Source organism: Furipterus horrens, unplaced genomic scaffold (assembly GCF_987537825.1).
Source record: "Furipterus horrens unplaced genomic scaffold, mFurHor1.1.pri manual_scaffold_11, whole genome shotgun sequence".
Classification (NCBI taxonomy): Eukaryota; Metazoa; Chordata; class Mammalia; order Chiroptera; family Furipteridae; genus Furipterus; species Furipterus horrens.
The window spans coordinates 11,196,443-11,219,703 of NW_028327181.1; the positions used below are offsets into that span (position 1 = coordinate 11,196,443).

Below are 23,261 nucleotides of genomic sequence, written 5' to 3' on the forward strand. Positions count from 1 at the left end.
GTTGAAATCCCTGGACTAGCACACCAGTTTATACATTTTTCTCTCTCCTAGCTTCTCTTCACTTTCTGGGCAATTCCTTCAGCCTTCTCACCATTCAGGGGAGTTTTTCACTTCTGCTATCACGTCTTTCACATTCAAGAGCCTGTTTTTGGTTTGCAAATGTTCTTTTTGGTGCATCCTCTCCAACATGGATGGAGTATTAATGACACCATTTTCAAGTTCTGTTCTCCTGGTATGATTGCTGTTTGTTCCAGATTTCCTGTGTCCCTCTGTTTGTTTGGGGCCTGCCTTCTGTATTAGAAACTGTACCCAAATGTTTGGTGAGCCTTAGTTACTTCTTCATGACCAAGAGCAGGAATGAAAAGCTGATGAGAAGTGGACCCTGAGCTCAAAGCAGGGTGATCTGGGAGGGCTATTTTGGGAACCCTCAAATACCTTTTGAGTCGCCCTCCCTTGCTGGTCCGATTCCCCTGGAAGAAGTTTCTGCGTCTTCTGCATGGAGGAAAGGTTGGCTAGGAGCCTGAGCAGGGAATGGGGGAACTATTGGGAAAGGTCTTGGGGACAGGGCAGGTTTTAGGATTCAGCACCTACAAAGACCCTTGCCCTCCTGCTAGGAACATAGGCCCCATACCCTCCAGTGTGCCCGTCAGTCCCCAGTCCCAAGACCTCCTGCCTTCTATTGGAGTGGAGGTAGGCAGCCCCCAGCCACAGGAGTCTTTCACTGAATCCTTCTCATTTTGCTTCATCCCTACACCCCTAGCTGCAGAGGCACCTGATGCTGCCAGTCCCTGCGCCTTTCGGGGTGCAGATCCGGTGGGTTCTCAGCTTTCCTCACCGCTGCTCTATGACTCAGTGCTCTTGGTCCTGCTAAGCCAATAACCGTTTATTCATCTGCTTTCCAACTTCCAAAATGTCGCTCATCTCCCCTCCTGCCCTCCCAGGCTTGACAGCAGCAGAATCAGGTAGGAACATTCAGTCTGCTCTCTTAATCCAGCCATGGGGTATAAACTGGGAGCCTCTGCTTGGCAGGAATTAGGTTAGAGGTTAACCACCCACAGGTCTGTCTAGAGACAGTGATCAGGCATCTTGAGAGGCTGGGGGTAAGTGTGTTCACGGGGCCAAAAGTTTGGGTGGAAAACTAATCGATCGAAAGGAACACCGCCAGCAAGTCACCGCCTGTTGTCTGAGCGGGGACCAGCAAGGCTGGAGGCAAATAAGCAGTCAGGGAAAAGAAATTCCATTTTATAGATGAGGAAACTGAGGTCCAGCCAGGCAAAGTCTCTAGGCCTGGGGCTCTTTCCATCACACCAGGAAATGTTGGATTTGGGCATTTTCTGCTATATAAAGTCTCTGCACCCAGTTCAGTTTCCCATGAGTAAAACCTCCTATGAATCTGCAGTCTGCCACCACCCCCACCCCCACCCCCGCCCCCGCCCGATACCCAGTGTGAACCACCAAAGGCTCCGCTCTGCCTGTCAGAGATAAAGAAACGGACTTCTAGGCCAGGGGTACAAAAAAAGAAGTGAGCCCTGACTGGGTAGCTCAGTTGGTTAGATCATCATTCTGATATGTCAAAGTTGTGGGTTCAATTCCCCATCGGGGCACATACAAAAATCAGCCGATGAATACATGCATAAGTGGAACGGCTAATCAATGTTTCTCTCTCTCTCTCTCTCTCTCTCTCTCTCTCTCAAATCAATCAACAAATAATTATTTTTAAGAAAGAGGAATGAATGACAGAAATCCGTCATGGTTATATGCCACTATAGGATATCTACTTTCATTTAAGAATTTCTCTCTCTTGCTGAGCTTATGCATGGGGCCTGAATGAAAAATGATCTCTTGCCCTTGACACAGAGCACCTCACTGCTTCCCATTGACTGCAAGCAGCTTTTCTTCTAAAACCTGCTAGGACTGAACTGCTGAGATGCAACAGGACTTAGAAAAGTACTTTGGAAAGTCAGTATCATCTTGAAAATGTGAACTGTGCTTTTGTCCTAATTACATTTCATTAACCAGTAATGAGTCTGGTTTGTTTTTTAAAAACTTTATTTCTTCACAACAACAGGCTGATTTAGCCTGAGGGCCATAATTTGCAGACCCCTGATCTAAGGAAGTAGATACCAAAATGGTAACAGCCGTTATCTCAGGTGGCTAAATTAGGGGTGGTTTCGGTTTTCTTCTCTTTGCCTATATGTTTGTTAACTTTTCTGCAATGATGTATTATTTTCGATAAGAAAAATGCCATTAATTTTGCAATAGGGATGCTAAAAGCCATGGCTACTCCAGTATCCATTAAGTAAGGCATTCAGTTTCCTTATCTTTAAAATAAGGATAATAGCACTGGTCAGGCAGGCTCAGTTGGTTAAAGCACCATTTCAATACACCAGGGCAGCAGGTTCGATCTCCGGTCAGGGCACACACAAGAATCAACCAATGACTGCATCAATATGTGGAACAACAAATCGACCTTTCTCTCTCTCTCAATCTCTCTCTCCCTTCCTCTTAAAAAAAAAAAAATCAATAAATAAAAAATGTTTTAAAAATGAGGATAATGACACAGACCTTATTGGGTTGTGAGGATTAAATAATACGAAGAAAATAAAAGCTGGCGTTGAGGACACGGTATACACTGTATTATTTATATCAGTGCAGTGATGTCAAGACGATCAGAAGCGGCTGGGCTCCCAACAGCATCCGGAAAGGCACCAGGCCACCCCTCGGCCCCGGCCTGCTCCTCACCCGTCCTCTGTTCGCACCTGGTCCACAGCCCTCCCTGACTGGCTGGCTTGCTCCTTTGGCTTCAGAAAGTCTGAGCCATCCCACACCCATGCACACAAACACCGAGACTCTAGCAATCTGACCTAACGTGCAACAAAGGAACCTCAACCGTTAGGAAAACCACTGTGTGGCTTGACTTCTTAACTGGTGACAGAGCCCTTGAATCAGGTGCGTCCCAAGCCTGTCACAGCGAAGGAGGTAGGTGAGCACACACATGCTGCCGGAGTGGCTTTTTTAAGGCCCTGTCTCTAGGCTGGTGGCTATTTTTATTTGCTTTTGACAAGGTTGGAAGCCAACTGACACTGGCTCTGGAGGATCGACCTTCGGCTCCCATTTGGCAAGTGTGGAAGGTGAGATATTCCACAGTGACTCTGGAAGTGGCTTCAGGTGCAACCAACTATGCCACAGAGCTGTCAGTCGAACGCCAAACACCGTCAGCTGCTGAGGCACAAGATCAGGGAGAGCCACACCGGGAGGGAGGGTATACCTTTCTCCAGGGTTGCTACGGATCCAGCACAGGGGGCTTCTCGCTGAATCCCCACCTCCCTGTGCAGAGGTGGCCATCCTCTCCTGCTCATGATGGGGAAACTGAGGCTCAGAGAGCCCCCCCCCCCCCCCCCCCACTGACCTCCGGTGGCTCAGCTGGCAAGAAAAGCTGGACTTCAAATGTGGCTATCTGGCCTTGGCTGGGCGGCTCCCTTGGTTGGAGTGCTGTTCTGTACACCAAAAGTTTGCAGGTTCGATTCCCAGTCAGGGGGTATGGGAGGCAGCCAATTGATGTTTCTCCCTCACATCAATGTGTCTCTCCCTCTCTCTCTCTAAAATCAATAAACACATCCTCGAGGGAGGATTTAAAAAAAATAAAAATAAAAAAGCACTTGTATTTGAGAGGTACTATGTGTGATGCAGAGTTCTCAACCAGGGGCAATTCTGCTCTCCAGGGACATACGGCCATGTCCCCAAACACGTTCAGCTGTCACAACTTGGGGGCTGCTACTGGCATCTAGTGGGTTGAGCTCAGGGATGTCGTTCCACATCTTGCAAAGCACAGGACAGCCCCACCACCACAGAGAATTACAGGGCTCCCAAATTCAATAGTCTGCAGCTGAGAAACCCTGGTAGACCAGAGCCACCCTCCCAGGCTTTGAGTCTGGGGTCTACTATGGATGACCTGTGTAATCTTGGGAAAGTTGCTTCTGTCTCAGTTCCCTCACAGGATGAAAATATTTAACAACAGTAATAGTACCTGCCTCAGAGACCATACATCCAGGGTTCAGCATAGGGCATGGCCTGCAGTAAAGAGCTAAGGCTGAGGGGAGCCATTACAAGAGCCCCGGTATGGAGCCCTGACGTCCCTTACCTCCCTTTTCTTTTGTACAATAGACAAGGCGATGAGCTAACAGAAGTGGAAACCCACCCAAGCAAGGACACTGCATAGCCCAGTACAGGCTGATAACTCTGAACTCATCTTTGGGCTCCCAGATAAATGCACCCATGGAAATGTCTCAGGCCTGTCCCCTCAGCGCCTCCTGGGATCACCACTTTGGCTAGGCCAGGGCTCAGCCTACTAAGACTCAAGGGCTAACTCCGGTCTGCCACCTGCTTTTGTAGCTCCCACAAGTGAATAATGATTTTTACTTTTTTTTTTACATTTTTCATGTTTGAGAAAGCATTGTATTTTGTGACACATAAAAGTTACATAAAGTTCAAATTTCACTGTCTGTAAATAAAGTGATTGGAATGCACACAGTCAGGCCCACTCAATTACAGATTACCTGTGGCTGCTGGTGCCGTAAACAGAACTGAGCAGTTGCGACATGAACCATGGGGCCACAAAGCCGAAAATATTCACTACCTGGTCCTTTATGAAAATAGTCTGCCAACTTCGGGTTAGGTAGCGGTGTTCAGCCTTGACTATATACCTCATCATCCGAGAAGCTTTAAAAAAATATTGATGCCCAGCCCCACCTGGACTAATTAATTAACATGCCTGGGGGTGACGGGCGGGGGCCACTCAGACATCTACGCTTTTCAAAACTCACCCCAGGAAATTCTAATGTACAGGCAGAGGTGAGAAGTACAGAGAGAGCCACAATCAGCATTTCGATATAGACTGCTAGCCTCGGTGCTGAGCAGAATTCCCGTGACAGTGATGTCATATACTATGGACCGCGGGGCATTGTGGGACTCACCAAACACCAGAGTCTTCTGCCTTCCCTTCCCCAACTTCACTCATCCCATTCAACTCAAGTCTCTTCCAGGAAGCCCTTCTCCAGTCACTCTGACCCACGTGCATTTCTCCAGTCTCCACACTCTGGCCCTGTCTGCACACTGAGCGACACTGGTCAGCAGTTGGGACATTGCCTTCCCATTAGTTCTGGCTCCTTAGTAGAAGGTCCAGCTTTCAGGACAGGATCCCAAAGGCCTCTTGACTCCCCAGATCTCTTTCACAACAGAACTGTCGTTAATGCTACCAGTTGTGCAAATGTTTGTGCAGACCCGGGACAGCGCTCAAGGCCGACACCTCCCACACGCTGGGCATCCGGCACAGTGCTTGGCTCCCACGCTGCACGGTCTCAGGCGCACTGGGAAGGCCTGTTAGACAGATGTGGAAACTGAGGTTCCCAGGGTTGATGGCAGTTGCTGCACATCACACAGCTCAGTGGCAGAGTGGGGCTATGTAATAACTCCATCTTCTTAGCAACTCTTAAGCTAAGACCATGCAGTGACCCAACAAAGCATCTTCATATTATTATAAATATGGTGATTGCATGGCCTGAATTTGCAGGGACAATTCTAATTTCTTACAAGTTTATTATTTTGGATTAAAGTGGTTGATGAACGGTAGTTTTTTTGGATTAAAGTATATACTTTAATGTGATTCAACACTCATATGTTAAACTTCTGAAGTAAATAGCTGTATAGAGAAAACAGTATATCCTCTGCCGGCCACATGTACTGCCTTGGGTGTTTTTGCCAGAGGAGTTAATTCAGGGCTCCAAATGTGGAAGAGACGTGACCTCGTGCTCAACAAAAGACTCAGTGCATAAGAAAGCTCCAAACCTGTACTCCCTGCCCCTCTGCAGGCCCTTTGCTCAGACACACCCCAAGCGTCCCCAGCAGGGTCCTCTGAAGCGTCCCGGTTCGGTTCGTCTCCTCTTCAGAAGGTCCGAACAACTACAAGGTCAGCCTCCCTCCTGGCAGGCTGACCAACTCTGGGGCACGTCTCTTGCCTCTTCTAAATACCCCATCAGAGGAACTGAACAACTGCCGCGTTCCTTCCAGGCCCAAGTGTCTCCCCTCCCTGACGTGGTCATAAGCCGCAGTAACTAGTTTTCAACCAAGTCCTTTAATCTTCCTACTAGTCCAACATTAAGAGGGACTCTTATTTTTGAAGTTGTGCTCTTAAAGCAGCAGAGACTGGCTGCCTTTAGAGAGCCCTTCGGGCGGCAGACTGAGCATGAGCCCGGGTCCTGTTTTCACCAGTACTGAGAACTTCCGTCTCCTCGTCTATAAAATGGGGATGACGGCACTCACTTTAGCGCCCCCTGATGGCGGTGAGAAGACGGCATGAGCGCACACCTACGAAGCGTTCAGCCCATACGGAAAGCGCACAACAAATGGTGGCAGTTATTACTGTTGCCGCCTGCGGGCCTTGAATCTGAACTACTGAGAAAACAGCTCCCAAGTTGGATCAATTCCTAGAAGGCACAAGTCATGTTTCTCAAGCATTTTTAAAGGAATACTATGAACCCAGTAAAAAGCATGATGTAGAACAAAGGTTGACAAATGTTTTCTGGAAAGGACCAGAGTGTAAAAAATCCTCTTGGTTTTATGGCCTGGTCTCTGTACCTCTACTCACTTAACTCTGCCCTTGAAATGTGAAAGCAGCCACAGATAATACGTAAATGATGGGCATGGCTGTGTTCCAATAAAACTTTATTTGTGGATACTGAAAGTTAAAGTTCATGTAATTTTTACATATCACCAAATAGTATTCCTCTTTTGATTGTTTTGAACGATCTAAAAGTTAAAAACCATGCTTTCCTGGCAAACCACACAAAATTAGGCTGCAGGCCAGTCAGCTGAGCCAGTGGTAGAATACTTCATGTCAAGAGAAAAATCAAGGGACAGCACAGAATGTTTTGAATGCTTCGAGTTCATACATTAAAACATACCTTCATGGGGAAAAAGGTTGGATGGATGCACAGCAACTGTTAGCAGACATCATGGGGGGAGGGGGGGATGGTGATTTCTGTTCCTCTATTTTGCTTATCTATAATTGTCTAAATTTTCAACAAATGTAGCATCACTTTAGTAATTTATTTTTATTATGCAATAAAATGAGCGAAAGAAAAAAAGAAGAAATCTAGTAGGTGGGGCCAAGAAGCACTCAATGCACCGAAATGCCTACACTAACCTGCTCAGAAAATAACCTTAAATGTGATGCCTACTCGGGCGTACGTAGATTCGCCCGGGGTACAATCACTAGGTTTCAAAGAGATTTGCCTTCCACGACCATCATCTTTATCAAGGCTAAGGAGAGGGAGAGGACCAGCCAACCGGTCAACCTTGAGGCACCGGTGTGCTCCTGAGTGGCCTCCTCCAATCAACATCATTGCCAAACCGGACCTCCTCGCCAAGGCCAAGGCCAAGGCCAGCTAGTGTTTTTGCAAGGCGGGCTCCATCTTCCCAGCCGCCAAATTGAAGCCTGCATTTCTTTGGGGGTGGCGCTAAGAGCTTGACTTCACGGTGGGGAGCGGGAAGTGGGGACACCGCTGCATAAGTTTGTAAAAGATAACGGTAAGTAAAATTGCGGGCTTACTTACTTCACTTTGCGATCAGGGAAACAGACCTTGCACTTGGCAGGACTCATGTTGACCGCCCCGCCGGCGGGTCCCACCAGGCTCCTGCTGGGATGCAGAGCATGCGTCTCCCTAACCCCCTGAGGCGGGCCCGGGGCCCAGGGCCCAGAGGGGCAACCAGGTAGCGACCAGGAGGCGGAAGCGCGGTTCAAAAGTGCCTGCCGGGCCCAGTTGTGCAGCAGCCTGCAGGCGCCCGACTCCGCTCTGCTCTTCCTCCATCCCGAAATGCCCCCGGCGCGCAAGTGTCCGGGGCGGATTCTCTCGCCCAGGCCCCGCCTGGCCACGCCCCCAAACGAACCCCGCCTCCTGTCCCGAGACGGATCGGTTCCCGCCCCCCCCCAGGGCCGCCAATCTCGGAGCCGCAGCTGACCTTGGGCGCCGGGCGACAGCTGCTTATGACAAAAAGACGCCTTGGCTGCTGGCCTCCCCAGCTCCCCGGACTACAATAGAAGAGTTCTAGGACGGCCTCCCCTTGCAGATTGGCAGCTACAAAAACTCACAATTAATGTGCTTGAACACACATACAATAGGGAAGTGGTGGAAAATGTGGCTTATCTGAAGTGAGTCAGCTGGCATCACGGTGCCTGGTAAAAGCCCCAGGAGTCAGGTCAACTTCTGGCTTCCAAGTTCCTTTTTTTTTTTTGCTTATTCTTTCACCTCTACTTCCTCTACTTCCAACGGGTATGTCTGCTCCATGCTCCCGCCTTCCCCCAGTCAGCTTTCTAGCACATGCTTTCAACCACCTGGGTCCCCTCTTCCAAAGTGAGGGCCTCTTAGACTGGAAAGACCCCAGACAACCTGTGACCCTAAATAAGCTTCTTTCTGGTAATATGAACATCAACTTGAGTGCTTTTTTGTGCCTGTGTCTCTTCGAACCCTAGCAGAAACCCTGTTGTTTTTATTCCCATAATGTAGAGATGGACGTTGCCCAGGCCGAATGAATGAATGAATGAATGAATGCTTCTCCAAGTAGTTGTAATATATAAAAGGGATTCAAAACACTGCCTAGAAAATACTGCAATAATAATAAATGTAGCCTATGTTCATAGCAAACAAAAGGCAAATAATGTAAATGTGTGTAAATGATTCCCTGAGCATAGCCAGGGTCACACCTCCAGGGGGCGCCATGTGCATGACCAAAAAGAAATAGCGACCGTCCCACCCCACCCTCGAGTTGTATTAACAGCCCTACCTGAGGGCACCGGTTAGTTGTGTTTTAGCTATATATTAAATAATGTTTCAACAATAGATTAAAAAAATAAAACAGGTGAAAAAAATTCTCAGTTCTTCAGAGTTTCTAGAATGTTCTTTGAGGCCTCACCTTCCAAAAAAGAAACCCACCTTAGGTTGATTTTTTTTGTTGTTGTTAAGTTTCAAACCAAAACCAAGAAGTATTTATCCCCCAATAACCCAAATTTAAATGTAAACACCTCAAAATGGGGAAAGCAATTAAAATCAGGAAACGAAGGTATTTCAAAACAACCGACCCTACCCAAAGTCAGTAGGATCATGCAGGAGGGAACTGTCACCAGTTTCCTTGCATTGCTCTAGATTTTTACTCTCTATTGACAAAAACGCCAACACTCACTGAACACTGAGTGGATATTTTAACTTTTCTGCTCACACATCCTAACACACCCAGCTTTACCCAAGGCTCTCAAGAACGGGATTTCATTTAGATGGCTGGGCTTTGCCTGTCTTCAGAGTAACAATGACCTGGGTTTTTTCTCCGCATTAGGGAACAGAAGATGGGAAGGAAAGAGTACTACACACCCCTAGGCATAGCACCACCGTCATACAAGCAACAGTACTTGCGATTTCCAATGGAACAGTTTGAACTTGGCTGTACTTGCCATCCCGTGCTGGCGGCCCTTCTCCTCAGTGATCAGAGGCTAAATTTAACCTGCTGGTATTGCAGAGAGAAAACCCAGGTCCGTGACAGTACACACACACAATGGACAAGAAAATGCACGTGCAAGTGACTAGCAGTAGGGTGGAAGGGCATGAGCAATGACTGACCTCAGGCCTGTCCCTACACACTGTGTGACCTTGAACGAACCCCTTCTCTCCAGTTCCTCTCCTGTAAAATCACTGACATCTAATGTGCTTCTGTTAAAAAATAAAATAATCCCTTTCGATATATGATGGGGGAAATATTACGGTGCAGTACAGAACAGAAGCAAAAGATTTTTCTAAAATAGGACGCTGATGCTTTAAGGGGAAGGAGAAGACTAGGAACATTTAGTCACTCTGTACGTTATATTAATTTCCCTGTATTAATAGCCAATCTCTCCCAGACCTCAATATTCATTCCACAAGTAGAACAACAAAAAGGGAGGGATCCTCTTTATCCCTGGCTTCCAGAGAACATCTACGAGCTAAAGAGATTTGAAAATGGGGATGTTAGCCCCTTCCTAAATTAATAAGTGAATAAATAAAGACCTTATAGAAAGATCAATCACATTATATTTAGACAAATACAAATATTTCTAGGGCATTTCAAGTTCTATGAGCTGCTCACTACTTGGCGCTGATGAGAAAGGCTGTGGATGGTGACCAGGAACAGGAAGGGGCTGGGGACCTGCCCCCTGCAACCCCACCGGGACGCTATTTGGGGCAGGGAGGGCGATGCAAGGTCCCAGGGGTCGGCGTGCTCTCCGGTGTGCCTTCGCTCCCTGGTAGGGCTCCTGCATTCATGTCGGGACCCCACAGACCCTCACCTGCCTTCCCAGGATTCGAGGTGTGTGTTGCTCCACCTCTCAAACTCAACACTCGCACGCGGAAGTGAGCATTTTGGGAAATGACAGAGAAAAGACCTAGCACCTGTGTGCTGGTTTGTATTTTATCCTCCATCAGGGACACTTGATCTGCCTTTTCAATCCCTATTCTTTCTCTGTGGACACAGGTTGCCATACCTTAAAAGCAGAGGCCTCTTGGGGCTTGGGGACAGCCATGGACACAGGCAAGAACTTTGGCAGATGCCCATTCAAGAGACAGCAACCGAGGCAGCCTGGGGCCATCCACTCCCGGCACTTCCTCCTGTGTGATCCCAACACACTTCCACAGCAGACCTAGCATTGGCCTGCTTCATCAGAGCAGGCAACCGCAGCTTAGAGAGGTCATGGGACTACTCGGAGATACAAACCCAGATCTGTCTGACTACGGGTCCTGGGCCCTTACTATGACACTGTGCTTTGCATTCAATGACAATGGCTGCAACGGGGGCCACTGCTTTAAGTGCTGCGCTCATAGCAACCCAACTAAGCCTGACACCGGCCCTGTGAGGCAGGTGCCACTGTGGCCTCAATTTAGAGAACACTGAAGCACAGCCCCACGTCTCACGACGGCTGAGTGAAGGAGTCAGCAGCCCATCCACAGTCAGCAGGCCTCCGCCACTCCACTGCTGTCACCACCTACGAAGGGAAATGTTCTGGGCTCATGGCCTCTCAGTCCTTGCCCTGTCCCCTCTGAGGGCAGGAGCCAGGTCTCATCATCTGTGTCCACAGTGCCAATCACAGTGCCTGGCACCCACCCAGCAGGGCTGCAATAAATGCTCCCAAGCCAGTGAATGGAGGGGACAAACCTTAGCTTCTCCACTTGACCATTTCATCTCTTAGCTTGTCCTGAAACTTGCCTGGAACCCAGACCCTCTGGTAATTGGCAAAAGAGAAAATGGTTGTAAATTAAGCTTTTTCCAATTTTCCAGCTGCTCTCTTTCCCCCGTTTTCCAGCCCTCACCTACCCCGCCCCCCCCCACACACACACATGCACAAAAAGCAGCCCTGGCCGGGTGGCCCAGTTAATTGGAGCGTTGTCCTGTACACCAAACAGTTTTAGGTTCGATCCCCAGGCAGGACATGTACCTAGGTTGTGGGTTGGATCTCTGGTCGGGGTACAGGAGGCAACGGATGGATGTTTCTCTCTCACATCGATGTTTCTCTGTGCTCCCTCCACCACCACCAACTTCCTCTCTCTCTCAAATCAATAAACATATTTGGGTGAGGATTAAAAAAAAAAAAAAAATAGCAAAGACTGTTAGAGCCACAAAGAGCCTCAGAGCATCTAGTCTGGCCCAGACAGGGTAGGTGACGTCCCCAATATCATACAGCTGAATGGCTGCTCGATAAATTGCCCCATCTCCTGACTCTTCCACTACTGGAAAGGACAAGTTAAAAGGAGGATGAAGGTGCCTTTGCTGGAGCCCAGTTAGGTGGCGACCTGAATACTGGGAGTTTTCAACTCACTTCCTAACCTGCATCTGCTGAGGGTCTGGGTTCACATGGCACTCCGGGCCTATGGCGATCTTGCTGGGAGACCTTGGACAGACCCCTGAACCTCTCCAGCCTCAGCTTCTTATCTAGGAAGTGAGGTGACTGGTTCGCTCCCCCCGCCCAATAGCTTTTATAATGTTTATTATTAAACATTGTTGAAACTTGTTATAACAATATTTACAGCAGCAAGTTAGAAAACAAAGAAGAAAAGTTAAATTACTGATAATCATACCACATAAAGACAATGATCATTAACTAGTTGGAGACTCTCCTTCCTGTCTCTCTAGCCACACACATACATTTATTAAACACAAGCACTTTTTTGTGTTTACTATGTGCTAGGAATGTTCTAAAGCACGTTACATACATGTATCCACTATCCTTTCCCCAAAACTCCCAGGGCCCCGTGGGCTTTGGAACTGGTGAATTTTTTTTTAGGAAGATAAAACTTTATGTTCCACATTTTCACGTTAACATTTCAGCTGCAGAAAACATGAATATTCACACAAAATGTGATGAAGACTATAAATAAGATCACAACTATTCCAGGCGGGTTTGCTGTTAAATGAGTTCACTACCAACTCGTGAACTTGAATTTCATAACTAAATTTCAGGACTGAGTTGCGCGATCCTGAACCCATCCCATGCCACTCAGTCCGCACATGCGCCCCCACAGGGCAGCACTATTAGGGTAACAAGCTAGTAAGAGGTGGCTTTGAACCTGATCTCACCCTGGGCCCACCATGCACTAACCACACTGCTGCTTGTTAAACAAAATGGGAAAACCTGGAACCTTCATTTCAGAGTATGTGAGCATCTATTTTGCCACATCATGTCACATTCTCATCACCTCTATTTCTAAGGTTTGCATGGGATTTCCAATCTTTGGGGACTGCTTCCAAGTGCAAGGAAAGGCCCAGTCCCAACCCTGGCCTGAGATGATCCCAATAGGGAAGAGACTGGAGGGGCGGGGGGACCTGAACAGACAGCACAAACTCATTGGATCTATAATATTTTTAGCCAGCCCTTGCTGGGTGGGAAAATGGAAGGGAATGGGGAGATTACATAACCCTATAAAAAGCAGAAGAAAAATTCAAAATTGGAGTTTAACCTCAGAACTCGCCTGTTAAGTCCCAAGATTTATACAGAAAGAACTTTATGAGGACAAAAATTCTACTTCTGCTAAAGAGCAATAACAAATGTATATTCATTCGTTCATTCATTCATTCATTCATTCATTCATCCATCTATTCCCAGACCCATTCATCAAGTGTTCTGTATGCCCCAGAAATAAAGAATCCTGTCTTTGGCAAGTGTGACTTACTCGTTTCATTCATGCATTTGGCAAATATTTGCCCAAAGTCTACCATGAGCCATCACTGGGCTAGGGAGTAGGAATAGCGGAGACCCCATAAACATGGCCCTGTTTCCATGAAGACAGGTAAAAACTAAGTAAACAAGAAAATGAAAGACATAATCTCTGGGAGTGACTAAGTGCTATGAAAACAACAGATCAGAGTGATGGATCAAGAAACTGGGGGCACAAAGGGATACTTTGAAGGTGGGAGGGGGTCGGGGGGGCCCTCAGAAGCAGTGACTTAGGCAAATGCTAGAAGCAGGACCAACGACAGAATTTATGGGGCCCAGGGCAAAACGTGGAGCCCATTGTTCAAAAGTTATGAAGACTCTCAAGACGGTGACAGCAGAGCACTCAGCCAAGTGCACAAGGCACTGTGTGACTGCCTGGTCACAGCCGTGGAGCAGGCTTTGGAGGGAGGTCTAGGGCATGAAGAAAATGCAGCATTTCAGGTCAGAAGGCACAGCAACTGCACAGTATTCTGGGATGGGGAGGGCAGAGGGGGAAGAAAAAGGACCCTTTGTAGGCTGCTTCAAGAGCGCTCCCTCCCAAACATTAAACACATGCATTTTCCATCCGTGGCCTTGCCAGTCTCACAGTTGGTGACCTGGCAGGAAGAGACCCAGGTGGGCCACAAGGTGACCTTTGGGCAGCACAGAGGCCAAGTGGCTCCCAAGGAAACTGCAGGGAGTAGGAAAGACCCACAGACGTACATCCTTTCTTTGCTGTGCTTTCCACGCGAGCGCAGAGGAGCCCTGGAACAAACTCTCCAGGCCTGTTTTCTGTCTAAGAAACAGGGAAGGAGTTAGAGCCAGGCTAGAAGGACTAGTCCAAGCCTCTACTCTCTGCTTCCACTTTGTAGAAATGAGGTCCAAAAGGTTAGGAGGTTTGCCTGAGACTGCGGACTACTGAGCAGCTTACCAGGAAAAAAAAAACCCCACATAATAATAATCATAAAGAGAACTTCCTGGAACTAATAGGGGCTCTGTCACGTTAGCCTTCCATGACAGAGTTCATTTCCTTGATGGTCCAGCTGGTGGCAGGCGGCATGCCAGCCTGTCCACCCCTGAACTCCATGACCCACATCTGAAACTGGCTGCAGTATTTCACCTCGGCTCCCCCAGGAAGAGCTGTCACCTCCCCATACAAAAGAATAGCCCAGCAGGGGCTCTTCACAAAACAACACTCTGGAGGGGTTTGTTTTGAGGGAGGCCAGGGAGGGCCCCCTGAACAACCCTTCAGAGAGTTGGCCCAAGGCCCTGCCAGTGGTATGAGCAGAAGGGTCAATGGGGCACTGCCAATACCAGGCTATGGAGGTCCCCAAAGACGCCAAAATACCAAAGCTGAAATTCTATAACCAGATAACAGAACATTCAGCCTCATTTTGATGCACTGTTTACAACCAGCTGGAATACAGGTTTTGACATCATTTTTTCATGCAGCTGACCTCTGGAGTCCGTGGCACTAGGACAAGTGTCTAAGCCTTGACTCCCCAAAGATACCTCCACATGGGACTCTCACTCGTTAGAAACAAGGAATCAGCCCTGGCTGGTGTGGCTCAGTGGATTGGGCATCAGTGTGCAAAGCAAACGGTCGCTGGTTCAATTCCCAGTCAGAACACAGGCCTGGGTTGTGGGCCAGGTCCCTGGTTAGGGTGTGTGAGAGGCAACCAATCGATGTTTCTCTCACACACCAGTGTTTTGCTCCCTCTCTTTCTCCCTCCATTCCCCTCTCTCTAAAAATAAATAAATAAAAATCTTAAAAAAAAAAAAAGAAAGAGCCCTGGCCTGTGTTGCTCAGTTGGTTGGGCATCATCCTGCAAACCAAAAGGTCACTGGTTTGATTCCCGGTCAGGGCAGCTGCCTGGGTTGTGGGCCAGGCCCCCAGCTGGGGATGTGCGAGAGGCAACCAATTGATGTTTCTCTTGCACATTGATGTTTTCCTCCCTCTCTGTCTCCCTCTCTTCCCCTCCCTCTAAAAATAAATAAATAAAAGTCTTCAAAAAAAATGAAAGAAAGAAACAAGGAATGAATGTCTCTTCAGGAGGCAGGGAAACTCCTGCCCTTCAGGCTCCCATCATCCCTTGGAGCTCTCACCGGCCTTAGCTCATCTGGCTTAAATTATAACTAGTTCCATGCAAGGTCATCTTTCCCAACTCGGCTGAAATGGGCTAGAAAGCCAGTTTCCTGTACACGTAGTAGATGTTTAACAAATGATTCTGAAAGGAGGGAAGGAAGGAAGGAGAGAAAGGTGACGTCTCCTGCTTTTCCCATAGCTCCCCCAGACGTGTTGGCACCAGTGGGTGGCTTGACCAAGCAGGGAAGGGTGCAGGCTCTAACTCTGCAACTCCCACCTAGTTACAAGGAGAAAGGGCACATTACCTCATAGTGGGCACAGGGGACTCGGAGCCAGCAGCCTGCAGGGAAAGGGTCCCCAGGCTGGCCCGGCTGCCCCTGCGGGAAGACTCTCGGAAAGCGCCCGTGCCAGGATCCTCGTCAGAGGAGTTGTCATCAAAGGAGCCCAGGATAAAGTTAGTCATCAGCTGCCTCTTGATGCGCGCCTGTTTCTGGTCTTCTTTGGAAAGGGCTCTGCCTCGGGCCAGGGGCCTGGCTGGTGAGGACAGGCCATTGGTATCTGGGGCATCCGGGCTCTGGGTCCCTGTCCTATTGGCTGGCGAGGCATCACGGGAAGGAAGGGGGCTTTTTTGAGGATTTCGATTGAGGGGCGGCCGGGAGGTTCTCTGCAGACAGGCATCTCTGGGACCTTTTAGGGAGACCGGCTCAGCCTGGTCAGGAGTCTTTGGCACAGAGCTGCTGTCTCTGTTTTTCTGTGGTGGCTCCTCTGAGCTGTCAGACACTGGAAGGGACTCCTGGATCAGGAGGGCGTTTGTCTCCGAGTTATTCTTGGTGACTGGTGCGGAGTCCGTCATTTTCCCCCAGATTTTTAACCAGGACAAGGTCAGGCAGGAGACAATCAGACAAGAGAGAAAAAAAAGCAGGGTCATTCAGAAAACCTGTAAGGAGAAAAGGAGAGATGCTTTAGGGTCTATGTAATTAAGTTATTTCTCTCTTAAAGGAGCTAGTTCAGTGAGAGGCAGTGGGGTCTGGGTATTCAGCCGAGAGACCCAGAGGAGAAAAGGGTCTTCCTCCCGGCTTCAGCTCATCCTGTGCAGTAAGTAGCCTTGGGTATGTTCCTTAACCCCTCTCAATCCGGGTTTCTCACTTCTCATTTAGGTATACTAACACATGCCCACCATAGATTATAAACATGCACTTCAGAGAGAACTAAATGAGATTGTGTACATTAAAGGACTCTTATAGCATTGTAATATCCAAAAAGTAGAAACAATCCAAAAGCCCATTAACTGACAAATGGATAAACAAAATGTAGTCTCTCCATACAATGGAATATTATTTAACCGTAAAAAAGAATGAAACACTGAAACATACTACAACATGCAAGAATCTTGAAAACATGCTAAGTAAAAGAAGCCAGTCACAAAAGACCTCATCTTGTATGATTCCATGTTAATAATATACCCAGAAGAGGCAAATTCATAGAGAGAAGGTTAGTGGTTGCCGGAGGCTAGTGGGATAGAGGTGATAACTCAAGGGTACAAGGTGTCTGTTTGGAGTGATGAAAATGTTCTAAATTTGATGGTAGTGAGAATGTAATAAAAACCATTGAATTGTATACTTTACATGAGTGAACCATATGGTATGTGAATTATATCTTAATAAAGCAGTTATCAAAAGAAATCTTCATTATATTCTAATTTGAAGATATAAGGGGACTGTCATTTCTGTCATCACCTTCATCACCATCATCATCAGCATTGTATCATCATCATCATCATCATCGTAATGGAAGGAGGAACAGCACCTCGCCTTATCTTCTCCAAAACGCTAGTACACCTGACGTGGACCATGCTTAGAGATAGAATGAAAGATCAGCAAGACCAGGGATAGAATGTTCTGTTCCAGGATCTAGAACAGTGCCAGGCACAGAGTGAGAGCTTAACAGTGGACAAAAATTATTTTGTTGAAGGAATGAATTTAAGTATTCTGATTTCGAACCCATGCCCCTTGCCACCACACTTACTCTGCCCTGGTGATGAGTAGATAATGGTTATTCTTAGTTGAAGAAAATACTGTTAAAAAGCTAACAAACAAAAACATAATCTAACCTGTTGAAATTTCAGAGCCACAGTTTTGCGACAGTTACAGGATAAAAGCATTTTAAAAAGGATCAGAAAGCTTAAGCATACCAATTTAGTATCCAAAAGATCTTTTTTTTCTTTTTTAGTTTCAACACAATGCTCTTAAGGGAAGCAGAAAAGTTCTCAAGATTTCCCAGAACTACCTGGACCACATGCTTCTTGCACACTTTGGGCAACAGAATTTGCCAAAATGTTGTTGTCAGAGGTATTGGGTTGGCCACAATGTTCAATTGTTTTTTTCCGTAAGATGGCTCTAGTCGAGTTTGTCTTTAACTTCATTTGAAACAATTCTGTTAGAGTGTACTGTGACAGTTGTCACGTCAGCATGCATTTGAAAAAAGAAAAACATTAGAATTGGTGAATTGTGTAGCTATTTTAATACTGAAGATGGAAGAAAATATGCAACATTTTTGGCACATTATGTTTTATTACTTCAAGGAAGGTAAAAGCGCAACTGAAATGCAGAAGAGAATTGTGCAGTGTACGGAGAAGGTGCTGTGACTGATCAAACATGTCAAAAGTGGTTTGTGAAGTTTCGTGCTGAAGATTTCTCACTGGACAATGTTCCATGATCGGGTAGACGAGTTGAAGTTAATAGAGATCAAATTGAGACATTAATTGAGGACAATCAATGTTCTACCAGCCAACATACTCGAAATATCCAAATCAATAAAGTTATTGGTGAAAATGAAAAATCTTTTATTTTATGGAATAAAACTAAATGAACTTTTTGGCCAACCCAATACTTTCTAGGTGATACACAGGGTCAGAAGGCTTTTTTTTTTAAGGTCATCAAGCTTTTGTTTAAAAGAAAGGGTCAGTCAAGGGCGGGCCAACATCAACCAATGTAACAAACCACAGTAACAGAACAAAGAGAAACAATAGGCTCAGAAAAGGATTTGACCAAGTTCAGCACACTTTCATGATTAAAGCACTCAGAAAACTAGGAAGAGAGAGGAATTTCAACATACCAATGCACATTTATGAAAAACTAATATATACTTAATGGTAAAAGACTGAATGCTTTCCCCCCAAGATCAGGAAGAAGACAAGGGTACCTGCTTTCACCACGGCTAGTCAACATTGTACTAAAAGGTCTAGCCTGAGAAATTAGACAAGAAAACGAAAGGCATCCAAACTGGCAAACAAGACGTAAAACCATCTTTATTCTCAGCTGACATGATCCTGTATGTAGGGAATCCTGAAGCACCAACAACAAACTAATAGGAATAAACAGATGGAGCAACGCGGTAGAGCACAAGAGCCTGGCGGGAGCGGGCTGCGGAGCTGTGGAAGGGCTTGGCCAGCGTGGTCGGCAGAGGGCGTGAGAGCGGAGTGGCCCTTCTGCCCTGTCCTGCCCTCCTGCCTGGGGGGCAGGTCTGGGGAAGCCAGGAGAGCAACATTTTTGGTGATGCCATCTGCCAATCAGTATTTCAGAATTTGTCCTGAGGGCATGGGTAAGCCAGCAATTTCAGGACTCTGACCTTTCTTGCTGATACTGTTTAAGCTCTTCTTGAGGACTTACTATGTGCAAGAAATGAATAAGAAATAGACCCTGTGCCCAGAAGCTCCCACCTCACCATCTAGAACCAGGAGGGAAAGAGGGAAGAGGAGTAAGAGTTAAGACCAGTGGTTCTCGCCCTGGCCAGATTGCTCAGTTGGTTGGAGCATTGTCCCGTGGACCAAAAGGTTACCGGGCTTGATCCCTGGTTAGGGCACACACCTAGGTTGTGGGTTAGATCCCTAGTCGGGGCGCATATGGGAGGCAACCAATTGATATTGCTCTCACATCAATATTTCTTTCTCTCTCCCCCTTCCTCTCTCTAAAATATATAAACATTTTTTTTTTTTAAAAGAAAGACCAGTGGTGGAGACTTCCAGCCAAGATGGAGGCCTAGACTGACACGCTCCATCTCCCTCCACAACTGAGAAGGACTACAACTACCGCAAAGCCAGAAATAATCAGAAGTTCCAGAAAATAAATGGAAGTCCAACACATGAAGTTATAAACAAGTGGTGCTCACCTGGATGGGTAGGAGGGGCGAAGCCGGGGTGGAGAGGTCAAGCTGTGCTGGCAGCAGCAGCAGCGGCAATGGCAGCGGGACGGCGGTAAGCACAGACACCCGTATTTAAGGGGAAGCGAGAAGCGCCTGGGGAGCACCCCTGGCTGCAGACCAGACCTGTCAGCTCGCAATTCCAACGCCGGGGAAGGCAGACCCCCGTTGCCTTGGACTATGAGACCCGGAGGGGGTGGGGATGGAGGAAGAGGCTCTTAGTCTCTCAACAGAGAGTGAACAGCAGGAATCCATCTTGGACCACCACCCCCACACAAAACGCCACAGCGTGGTGAGAAGGGTCACCTGGTTGTGAGGAGTGCACGGGGTTCCACTTCCTATAGCATAGGAGGTGTGACAGCCCCACCCAGAAAACAAAGATAAACACAAAACTGGCAGGATGGCACAGATCATGATAGAGATCCTGGTGACGCAGCTGACCAGCCAGCAAATATATGATCTATTGGACCGGCAGATAGATAATCTTTCTGAGGTTCAGTTCAGAGCTCTGGTTATAAAAATGTTTACAGACCTAACAGCAGATCTTAAGCAAGACGGGGAAGGAATGAAGGCTAATCGTGCTGAAATGAACAAAAACACATATGAAACTAGTGGTGAGGGAAAGAAAACCAGGGATCAAATCAACAAATCAGAACAAAGGGAAGGTACAAACGGTCAACCAGTACAGAAAGAGGAAACAAAAAGTGAGGAAAATGAGGAGAGGCTCAGAAACCTATGGGACAGCTATAAGCGGGCCAACATCCAAATCATAGGGTTGCCAGAAGGTGAAGAAGAACTAGAAATTGAAAAATTACGTGAAAAAATAATGAAGCAGAACTTCCCTAACTTGGGGAAGGAAAGACTTCCAGGTCCAGGAAGCACAGAGAGTTCACAAAAAGCTGGACCCAGGGAGAACCACACCAAGACACATTATAATCAAAATGTCAAAAATTAGGGATAAAGAGAGAATCTTAAAAGCAGCAAGAGAGAAGAAGAGAATTACATACAAAGGAGTCCCAATAAGACTATCAGCTGATTTCTCAAAAGAAATTCTGCAGGCAAGAAGGGACTGACAAGAAATAGTCAAAGGAATGAAAAGCAAAAACCTACAACCACGATTACTCTATCCAGCGCAGCTGTCATTCAGAATAGAAGGGCAGCGAAAGTGTTTCCAGGACAAAGTAAAACTGAAGGAGTTCATCAGATCCAAACCACTGTTACATTAAATGTTAAAGGGACTTGTTTAGGAGAAAGAGGATCAAAACTATGAACATTAAAATGAAAACTGTATCACAACAACCAACAGCAGAAGCTAGGGAACTGAAACAAAGGCAAACTAAGTAGGCAATGAGAGTGGGAAAAGAATTATAGGTATGGGGAACATTATGGGGGGAGGTCAGCAGGGAGGGGGAAGTGGGGAAAGGGGGGGATATGGTACAGGAATTAAGAAGCATAGTAGGAGGGAGTGGAGTAGATAGGATGATGTTGAGAAGAACTATATGCACAACCAATGGGCATGGACTAAGGGGGGGAGACAATTGGAGGGAGGGGGTCACTGGGTGGAGGGGCACAAAGGAAAAAGAAATTGGGACAACTGTAACAGCATAATCAACAAAGCATATTAAGAAAGAAAGAAAGAAAAAAAAAAAACACACCAGTGGTTCTCACCTAAGGGCAGTTTAGTTCCCCAGGGACCTTTGGTAATGTCTGCAGACATTTTTGGTTGTCACAACTGGGAGAAGGGTGTTACTGGCATCTAGTGGGTAGAGACCAAGGAAGCTGCTCTAAATCCTACACTGCACAGGACGGTCCCCACCACAAAGAATTCTCTAGTCCCAGAAATTAATAGTGCCACGGTAAGGTTAAGGCTTAGGCATCAGGAAGTTGGAGTTATGCTGGGAATACATGCGTACATGTATGTTTGTCCCTGTTTTCAACTCACTTGGAATATACTTAGGAGTAAACTCACTGGGCTGTGTATAATTCTATGTGTAACTTTTTGAGGAGCCACTAGGTTGTTTCCCACAGTAGCTGTACCATTTTACATTCACACCAGGATTGTACAGGGGCCCAGTTTCTCCACATCCTCACCCAACACTTGCTACTGTCATTACTTTAGTCCCACGTCACAGTCAGTAAGCTGCGGCACAGGGAGGCTCCGTACCTTGAGTTTACTCAAATCCAGGCCCAGCACCCATCCCTTTCTCCCTGGCGCACCCCCAAACTGGATGTAAATTATCCATAAAATGGAGGGTGTTAGTACAAGCACATGAGTACGATCCTAAAACCAGACATCTGCCTGTGTACGTGCGAGAAGGAACAGCGCAGTGACGTGGAAACTAACAATGCCACCCTGGCGGGCACGGCTCAGTTGGTTGGAGCAGCGTCCAGTATACCAAAAGATTGTGGGTTCGATTCCTGGTCAGGGCGCATGCCTAGGTTGCTGGTTCGATCCCCAGTTGGGACCCGTATGGGAGTCAACTGATCGATATTTTCCTCTCTCTCTCTCTCTCTCTCTCTCTCTCTCTCTCTCTCTCTCAAATCCATAAACATATCCTCAGGTGAGAAGTTAAAAAAAAAAAAAGTTCGATGTCAGATGGGCATGGTCATCCAGGAGCACTGCACCTGTGGTCTGATTCCACAGGCAGGAAAGGCCAGAGGAGTCCTTCCCATGAACCTCTGTGGACCACGCCACGCCAAGCTGTGGCCCTTCGCTGAAATAACGCAGCTGACCCCAAAACCAAGCAGCGGCCAACGCTATTTCTATTTTATGCAAACAGAGCCCAAGCAACAGCTGCCGGGTGCCAAGCAATCATGGCCCTGGCTACCACGCGTGCAGGACACAGCTGGGCTCCAACAAGAGCTGGCCAGCAGCCAAACGAGGGCTTGGGAGCGAGGGGGTCAGGAGTTTGTTTCCCAGCCCCCCCGCCCCCACCCACGTCCATGGCTGGTACAGCCTCTGAGGGAGCAAGGGGCAGAATGTCAGCGTTCACCCAGCAGTCCCGGTTCACACTCGGACTCGTCCTCCCACCAAGATGAGCTCCCGGGAGCTTGCTGCCTGTCACTTACCATCACTGTGGACACAACCACCAGCTGCATTCTTGTCTGGGACTGACAACCGCTCTCAGAAGTGACTAAGGGAGCCCAGCCCAGGCAGTGTCACCTTTCAGCGGGAGGCTGGTGGTGGGCCTCAGGCCACGGGGGAGGAGCCTGGACGGCCAGCGCTCCAACAAGGGTAAGTGTTCTCCCAAGTCAGCTGCGTTGCACATGGTATTTGTCACCCGCAAATAGAAGCCATTTGGGAAGGTCCCCGCTCAGTCCTCACCTGGCCTCAAGCTCAGGTACTTAAGAGGCTGTCCACACTCTCCGGGGCTCGCCGGCCCACAGGGCCACCTCCCTCTGGCTTGCCACATTCCTGTACTTAGGCCTACTTCTCGGCTCATGCAATCACCGCCTTGCTTAACTCTGTATCTCTAAAGCAAAACATTCCCACGATAAAGAGAGCCCAGTGTACACAGGAAAACCAGACTGAGGAGGCCTTCCGTTCCTATGGGGTCGTTGGTCAGACACCTGCCTGGAGGGGAGGGGAGGGGAGGGGAGTCTCAGCAGACCCCGGGTTTGGCCAAGCGGGGCTCAATGGAAAGAAAAGCAAAAGTATCAGGACGCTCCAGCTGGCGGGCGATGGCGCAAGGCCCTTTTTCGAATGCACAGATA

General features: G+C 47.6%; 1 protein-coding gene across 2 annotated transcripts in view; it reads right to left on the minus strand.

Annotated features, from left to right (window-relative positions):
• ACACB (acetyl-CoA carboxylase beta) overlaps positions 1–23,261 on the minus strand; it is a 97,549-nt gene that overhangs the window by 67,078 nt on the left and 7,210 nt on the right. The window contains exon 2 of one of the 2 annotated variants that reach the window (XM_090291317.1): positions 15,656–16,287. In XM_090291317.1, coding sequence (XP_090147443.1) covers positions 15,656–16,278 — 623 coding nt within the window. In that variant the 5' untranslated portion in view covers positions 16,279–16,287. Of the gene's footprint in view, positions 1–7,610; positions 7,867–15,655; positions 16,288–23,261 lie in introns of those variants that run through there. The other variant, XM_090291318.1, reaches the window with a different exon arrangement.